This window comes from Pollicipes pollicipes, unplaced genomic scaffold (assembly GCF_011947565.3).
Source record: "Pollicipes pollicipes isolate AB1234 unplaced genomic scaffold, Ppol_2.1 Scaffold_2555;HRSCAF=2994_pilon_pilon_pilon, whole genome shotgun sequence".
NCBI classification, from domain to species: Eukaryota; Metazoa; Arthropoda; class Thecostraca; order Pollicipedomorpha; family Pollicipedidae; genus Pollicipes; species Pollicipes pollicipes.
Window position 1 is genome coordinate 43,648,179 of NW_023596136.1, and position 8,841 is coordinate 43,657,019.

At 47.7% G+C, this 8,841-nt stretch overlaps 1 protein-coding gene across 1 annotated transcript; it reads right to left on the reverse strand.

The window, feature by feature from the left end:
* Positions 1-312: 312 nt before the first annotated feature.
* LOC119106797 (protein 5NUC) lies at positions 313-2,469 on the reverse strand. The gene is made up of 2 exons (XM_037230171.1): positions 1,239-2,469; positions 313-329 (listed from the first exon to the last, which is right to left on the reverse strand). The coding sequence occupies exons 1-2, from the start codon at positions 2,141-2,143 to the stop codon at positions 320-322; spliced, it is 915 nt and encodes a 304-aa protein (XP_037086066.1). The 5' UTR covers positions 2,144-2,469; the 3' UTR covers positions 313-319.
* Positions 2,470-8,841: the final 6,372 nt, after the last annotated feature.

Consider the following 8,841-nt stretch of genomic DNA (forward strand, 5'->3'; position numbering starts at 1 on the left):
TTAAGCGGGCCAAGTTTCAAGAAAACTGAGTTTACCAGCTCTTAGACGAACGAAGGGGTGTCGGTCATGAGATTAGCGTTGCACTGCTGCTGCCGTCGGGTGAAAGGCCTGGAGTTGTGTTTGGGGTTAGGGGGCGTGCGTGCGTCAGCGCGCGCTGAGCCCAAGCGTCGCAGCCAACGTGAGAAACCACAGGACAGGGTTAATGAAGAAAAACACGTCCCCTGACAAACATGCACATGCATTGCTGCTCAACACACCTTCACATGTAGCACATTGCGAGGCACCCGTGAGGCCTCCGTTTCCAGCGTTCCATTTCGTTTTAATCTGAACTGAAACACACCACAGTTGCGCTACACAGCAGAACCAGAAATATGGGCGAGGCTGCTTGTCGGCCCGCACTCGGTTTAGACACCCTTTGCACGGTGCTGTTGGTCTTAAACTGGATCCGTCCTTCTACAGCCGGGTGCACGGGAGACATCTGTCTCAAATAGCTAGCCAGCACAAACAGATCAAGCAACCCGTATCGTTTCCTTTCTAGCGGTTTCGAAAACATATTGTAATCGTAGCCGCCATTGGCTACGAAAGTGGACACGGCTATCTGGTACAGTTGCGACTCGTTCACCAACTGGTACTTCGGAATAGGACAGATATTGCAGAGCAAGTGGCAGGACACAACGCGGCCAACTGGTCCATCCTGCGCGTCGTAAACGACACGCGCGCCGGCAAACTGCATGAATCGGCCGTCATGCTGTTCACGGAAAAGGTTTGATAGGCTGTTCTGTAACGCATGCATTATTGCTCTGCCGGTGACAGTGATCACTTCGACGGCATTGCGAAACGGCAAGACTGCGTCAAGGTCCGACAGGGTGATGTTTCCCATGGGGAGTGATGCGACGATTTGGCCTGAGTTGACGAAGGCGATGGTTGGAATCAGGGCCTGTCCCTTATGGCTGATCTTACGATCGATATTTAATCGCAATGCCCGGATGTATGCGTCAGCCAGAAAGTTGCCCAGGTTGCACTCTTTCCTACTGCATGTTTCGTCCAGGCCGATTAGTTGCACCAACGACTGGCCGATGGGCTGCATGGACTCATTATGGAGTCGTCCGAAGAATTCATCCACTGTTTTCTTGGCCTCCTCGTCCGCTGGCATGGTAGGCCTTATTAAGACCGGTTGTGACCACCATTCCTTCACCTCATCATCATGGTTGAACGTGATGTTGATGTTGCCAACGTACCTGCCGACCTTATAGGCATGTACAACGAGGACACGGCGCCCGCTAGGCTGCATCACCACGGTAGGATACGGACCGGTGAGAAACTGCACGTCTTGAGCATCAGGAGGCATGCCAGCTTCCGTCTCTGAAAAGAAGTCCGGCCACAGAAGACTATGTGAGTGACCTCCAACAATCACGTCCAGACTGGGCACGCGGCGAGCAATCTCCCTGTCACGCTCGTAGCCCGAATGGCCAAGCGCGATCAATATCTTGACGCCTTTTTTCCTGAGCACTTTTACCTCTCGCGTGAGTGCCCTTATCTCGTCCTCAAAGATGATGTCGCCCGTATGCGAGTTGATTTGAGCGTCTGGAAGTAGATAGCCAAGAACGCCGATCTTTTTCTGGCCAACGGTGATAATTCTGTGACGTGGGCACGTCTCTTCTAACTCTTTTCTCAACGTCTCATTGAGAGCGCTGAAATCCATATTCGTACAAATGAAGACATTCGGACCCATCACTCTCATGAATGGGAGCAGTCCGTCAATACCCTCGTTGAAGTCCTTGTCTCCGATCGCCATGGCGTTGAACGGAATATGTTTTGCCATAGCTGCGGCCACTTCCCATTTAAAAAGCATATGCATGGCATCACCCTGGAAAAAATCTCCGGCGTTCATCACAAGAGTGTTGGGGTTATAAGGATCACCTCTGATGCTTTCTATGTACGCCACAGTTTGGGCGAATCCTCCAAAACATGTAACATTCTGATCAATCTGGTATGCCATTTCTCGACACGGACTACCCCACTGGTCGACTAATCCGTAACGCGAATGCAGGTCATTCTGATGCAGAATAACAAGGTGGTAATCAGACGCTGCCGTGACACCAAACGCCATCACCAAGACCGTGCAAATTATTCGCCGTTGCATGACATGTGCAGTCGAAAGATCCACGTTTTATCCACTGCTCCACAAGGCTGTAGTAAGACGCATTTTCTTTCCTCCAGTTTGTACAGCTGCTAACGGAAAATGCCTTTCCAGGAAGGCATCTCCTTCACATGCTGCACCGCCGCACTTAGCAAAATTTGTTTGATCGATGAACAAATCAGAGGCCATGTTATGCCAAACTCGCCTCGGAAAGAATATTTCAGGTATTTATATGGCTTCTGTTTTACGTTCAAAATGTTGCAGCTGTGTCGAGCTGGCGTTACTAAGATAAAGTAAAAGATCGAGTAAGACACAGCACAACTGTCCTGAGAATTGACCACAAATCTATCGTGCGCATTGTGACAACACTACTACTCCACTTCGTCGCCTCGTGCAATTTGCGGCCATGAAACTCTTACCCAGAAGGTGTGTGCACAAGATTATGCATAGGTGGAATGCATTAAAGGCAGTTTTGAACCTATGTATGAGTATTCGTATCTAGTTTCTGAACTACTCGCCCACGAAGATGTGCAGAATATTTTGAGCATACTTTTTAAGATCATTCAGGCCTGCATGACGCAAAGAAGCCTTATTCAAATGCTGCCAGCCCATTACATTGAAAACTGATTTTGAGAAACTACCTTGTAAGTTCTCTTAGGAGGACCGTGCATGGTCTGTGTTAGAAAAACTCACTGAACACACACTTCCACTCCTTGATTTTCCTGGCCAGCCCCTCAATCTTCTCATGAACAACACCCGCCCCCCCCCCCCCCCCCCCCGTTACGCCGCCCACGTGCTACTACAAATGTCTGACCGCCGCCGGCCAGCTGCTACTGCACAACATGTTTGGCCGCCGCCGGCCACCTAAAACACTGCTTAACATTTAAGGAAATCTACTACTAAATAAAAATCTCCAACAGTCTCCACGATGAGGTCTCTCTGTCTCAGGTGAGAACAGTTTGCCACAGCATTAGACTATGAGAGAGGACGGCCCTTTTGCGGAAACTTTGAGGCTTCCCGCTAATTTTACAAAGTTTTGCAGCGTACTACTTTTGCACAAAACTTCGACCGTGTCGTAAATTCAGTGTACTCCTAATCTTTCCCACACAGGGGCATTGCCGGGGGCCGCGGCTTCACCCCAGGCCGGTATGCTTCATGATTCACATGGGAGTTTCCACATGTGAGTTTCATCATGGGAGTTGGTTAGGGCCTACAAATTAATCTGATTTGACACTCCTGCGGTATGAATAGCACTTATCACAGGTAACCTCAGATGTGCGAGCTACTTAGCATGCTGCAATTTTGTCTTGCTGATAGAGCTTCCGCCAATGTATGGATGCTGGTAACGAAATTTGTCATTCCACTGTACCAGCTGGTTTGTTCATTATCTAAAATGCGGATTTTTACACCAGCATACGTAGAATAGATAAAATGGCGTGGTAGCCAATAATTGCAACCCCCTGCTTCGTCGGTTTTCATAACCTGGACTGTTGGGGGGGGGGGGGGGGGGTATACCCCGTGCTGTTTGAAAACTATGAAAGGTAGTCGCGCGGGCAGAAACCAGTGAATTGCTATTTAATGAGATCTCACAATTGGTAATAAGTCTTATGCTGCTAACTGACCCCACCGCACCAAGTCAAAAGTCAAATTTTCTTGAAAATGATTAATTTCTTGAAAAAAATCAGCTTTGCATACTAATATGCGCGAAATGACTCTGGGAAGAGACATGGGACGTAGAGAAAGGAGCTCTTTGTTTAATGATGCGTATCACAGTATGCAGTGTTATCTGTTTCGAGCACGTGCTCGTGTGACAAGTATTCCGACCGGTGCACATGGCACTGGATCGGAGCAGCGGCTCTGACTGACGCAAACTGACCAATCACTGGCGTGGGAAGTCCAATAATTGGCACCACGACACCAATTCGGCACACTCATCCCTGGCTGAAACAGTGCAGTGGACCCCTCGTTCGGTACTGGGACCTCTGACGGACACTGGGCACTTCCACCGTCTCAATGTGAAAGTGAAACCTGGCATTGTCATTTCTCATATGTTTCCATTGCGAAACGGTATCGAAACAACGCCGGATGCCTTCTGACATCTGGGGTCCCGTAGCTGTCCCTGCTCAGAAAATGTGCTCCTGGTCGGCTTTGGGCCTGTTGTCGATACAGAGTCCCCCGTTGGGCGTTGTGGTCCCCCGACCAGCACAGGTGGCCCTTCGCCGTTTCAGGGAATCGACCAATGCAGTAGCCCGTCTTATTGACATTTACAGGCCAGCCCTTGCCCCTGCTTGGGAAAGGACCTCCTGGGGTCTAGATCGGCACGGAACCGGCTGTTCGGTATTGGTCAGTCAGCTGATACAGGACCCACACTGTCTTAAGAGCCCCCGATCGGAGCCCCCAAAGGTTTTGCTGCCCTTTGTAGTGTCTCTGGAGTGTTGCCTCTTGCAACAGCCTAAACGTTGGCGACAATGCATGGTGTCCAAAAAAGTTCAAATTCACCCAAAAATATATGGTCAGGAAAGCTCAATTCACGCTGTATTTATGAAGCAGAGCTGCTTCAAAGTGTGGCATTTGAATTCAACTGGGCTGATGTCTGACGCCTGAAAAGTGCATAAAGACAGTATTGTTCTTGTCATTTTATGATAGAGATGTAATTATTTTGCAGCACTATGCACTTGGGCTTGCAGTACGTGTGTCCGGGCACTGAAAACTGTTTTTGAGAACTTACACTCCACGTCCTCTTGCGAGGATGCTGCATGGTCTCCGCAATGAAGCCCTTCGCCACATGGTCTCATCTGAGACCCATTTCTCACCTTATGAGACTGTAAGAACTGATGGCCCTTTTGCGGAGACTTTGAGACTTCCCGCTAGTTTTACGAAGCTCTCAGCATGCTACCGCGGACGCTCTGAGGCTATTTACGGTTTTCGCAAAGTTCTCAGCGCATCGTCACCAGCGAAATCTTCACAAAAATATGTGCATTTAACGATATGTTTGGGTTTGAAATATTACGCTGTAATCGAGATTCAACGAGCTCGTTTAGCCTAAACATGAGCTAAATCACATCCAGTTCGTTTCGTCGGTCATTGACCTTTTAGCGCCATCGGTATTGGCACCACAAGAGGTACCCGTGTGCTAACCACCGTGCTCAGAGCGAGATCAAATATGTTTACGTGCTCACAGCGGGGAAAGGTGCTGTCCACGATTTAAGTTGCTCGGACACAGTATACCAAGGCTCTGGAAACAATAAGGTAGTACGATCCGGTCTCCGTAAACTCAGAGTCTATGGTTTTGGGGAAGCTGCGAATTTGGACATAATAATTGTCCTTTGATTGTTCAGAGGATTTCGTGTCGTCACATAATTGAACCCCGGTTGCCATGGCAGTAAACCCCAGATTCCGCGCCGTGGCAGTGTGTTCAATGACTGGCCCTGGTCTGTGTTGCGCGATATTCTAGAATCCTGAGGTGGAAAATAGATGTTCGTAAGTGTGTATACACCGATAACTTACGATTTTACTTTGGTAAGAACCACTTACGCGTAAATGTTGCTGTTCGGGACGGGTGGTTTTCATGTAACAGGCTTATCATTTTTGACGGCTTATCTGGCACCGCAAGACAAATTACTGTGATGCCCACAAGATCTGCACATGAAACAGGGGTATGGCGTGAAGAGTGGTGCAGGAAACAGACATGGACAGGAAAAATGGGTCAGATGTTTGGCTTCCAAAATTGGTTAGCCTGTGCTGCTATTTACTGTAGTTAAGCGCTGAGGCGAATAAATTATCATTTGCAGCACCGACGCCGAGTGCGGGTGCAGTATGGGAGCGTAGATGTGTATCGGCATGATATGCAAGCGTGCCAATGCAAGTTAAGTTCATACGTTTGTTCAGAAAGCTTTTGGGGCATGCAAAACGCCATGAGGTGTAATTGTTGCATTTGCCATGCAATGTTCACTTGAAATTAAACTAAGACCAGAACATTGGTATCTGAAGAAATCGCGACACGTGTAGATGAAATACAGCACCGTTTTCTTCTCCCTTACCTGGCTATTCATCTTATGCTGGCGTTGTGCCAATTTTTGTTTAGCCTAACATGCGATTACAAGTTCCATTTAGTTCGTCACAAACACCATACCCTCCTTTCTAGATTCGATTAATTCACTCACAAATCGTTTGATCCCAATTCCTGTTCGCCAATGGCTCATCCGTCAACACGAGTCGGATTGCTATCTGGCAGCATTCCGTTATTGAAATTATGTCTGAGGCAAACAATATTTACAATAGTGCTTAATAATTGCATGTGCACGTTGCACAACGCAAGCTCATCAAGTGAAAGCGTAATCGTTCCCAACAATGCTTCCAGGTGAGATCCTGTTTCTTGTTGATGCCTTTGACTTCATGCTGCATCTTAGTAGTTGCAGGATCCTGATTATATTTTCAGGCTGGCTCTGGGTTCCTGCGGGATATCTGGCCACATTATTGGCTAAACATTTGCCCTTAATGGGTCTAGCGGCACATTGCAAGCTGGCTCTTGGTTCTTGCTGGACCCCTCTGCATACTTCAGACCATGTTTTGAATTCTTGTTGGATCTGTTGAATCGCACCAATAGCAGTGTGATCAGCAAGAAGACAGCAACACGATGCCCTTTTACCCTTTTTATAACATTGACCTACGGTCTAGAAATAAGGAAAAATGCGCCGTTGGCGACGGGTGCCGCACAACCCGAAAGTCCTCACGCCTACGTTCGCGACACGCATTCAGCAGCGAAATCTTTCTAGCAGCCAATCACCTTCCGCGAACTGTATCATACGTGTCGCACCATCGCACTTGCAAATGTATCAGCGGCCATGCTGTTTTGACCATAAGCAGAGAACAGCCTGTAATATAACGGCAATCGTATGACGTATCTATGACGACATCAATGCCAATGTGACTTTGAAGTGCTCTCCCAATAAACCTTTTCGCACTTTTGCGGGCGTACGACTCAGGAACCAGAGGGTTTTTGGGTCTTAAAAAGGACATGATCGTGAAGTGAATTAAAAGGTCCTCAAGATAACTATTTCAGTTCAATATCCCATGTGAAGGCGGATCATTCCCCTTCATAATTATTGTCTGCACGGTCATTGAACAGCATCACATCACTGCGTCGAATAAGACGCCAGAACGGGATGAGCACTTCAAATGAACTGTGAATAATAGTATGGGGAGCTACAGGTGGGTTCCATCAGTCCTTGCCAATGTGATATTTCAGGTTATACGAAATTTTACGTTCTACATGAACTAAATACTTCGCATAACGCCGGCATTTTGCTTACTACCACCCGATGCAAAAAACAGGGCAAGTATGAGGCTTTTCGCCGATGCCGCGGTGTTTATCACCATGGCAACTAGGGTTCCACGGGGCTTAAAGCTGTGACGATACCAAATCCTCTGACCAGCCACAGGCTTAGAGTGATGTCCGAATTCGCAGCAGGGGTTTAGAAACAGTGATACTTTTTTGCAACGCTTAAGATACCGGGGCGCATCCCCTGCAGTCTACTTTTGTGTAATTGCAAACTCTAATTTTTAACAAAATGGAACCGAGGATCGGATATTTGCAATAAAAGTAATACAAAACTTCCAGCGTAACGTTGAAGCGTTTGTGAGTTTGTAGGCCCGGTATAGGCCACAGAGATATACATTAAGTCCTTAAAGTACCATAGTTGTAATCGTGATTTAAGAGCGTGTAGACCGGGCAAGGGCCACAGAAATTCCACGTTCAGTATTTGGAGTACCTTAATTGTGTGTTGTGAATCTGTGGACGTGGTATTCAGGCCACAGTAACATGGCGCTAAGCCTCAGCGCACCAGGAAGGTCAGTGAAGTTGAAGACTTCGAGATATGGCTGGATGTATTCGAAGCGTTTTTATGTGCCTTAGGCATGGAAGATGTGGCTCGGAAGAGAGCACCTTTGCATCATCTGCTGGGGAGAGGTATCCAGCAAAAATTGAAGGATGTAAATTAATTAGAATCCAGCTCAAGCCGGCCAAATGTGTACATTTCTGGCACATTCTCAAGTCACAAGTCCGTACACTGTATGAAAGAATCATCTTTCATAACATGCCGAAGATGGATCGAGAGGAAAATATCCGGGACTTTGCCGGACGCCTAACGAGGCAGGCAGAAAGGTGTGACTTTTCGCGGGAGCGGAAAACTGAGCTTGTGCGGGATATGATAATATCAAGATGCACGTACTCCTCCCCCCATGCAGGTGAGAATGCTAGAAGCTCAAAAGCTAACGGCAGATGACGCCATCAACACGTGGGAATCATATCAGCAGGTCATGGTTTACGCGAGAAAGCTACAGCAAATAAGCCTGACAAAAGTATTCGACCCGAACCCAGAACGGGAACCGCAAAAGGAAGCTGATTTTGCGAATAGAGAGGGTACAAGAGGAGCAAGAGGCAGCCCATGTTCGGAGCTCAGAAAAACGGACCATTCAGGGCTCCTGCTACGGTTGCGGTAGACTGATCGCATCAAGCAAGGGAGTGCTGGGCCACAAAAGGAAAACGTGCAACAAATGCGTTGGCAAAAATCATCTTGCAAAATCTGCAAAAGTCACCAAGTGGACGACCCCACTCTCACCAAGCGAGTTAATACAACGAAAGAAGAAATTGCACCCAATGGTTATGCGTTCACGTCTGGTAGTGGTATTGCAAACAGTGA

Bases quoted from the DNA above. Each gene is read 5' to 3' on its own strand.
- LOC119106797 (XM_037230171.1), bottom strand. From the start codon at position 2,143: ATGCAACGGCGAATAATTTGCACGGTCTTGGTGATGGCGTTTGGTGTC.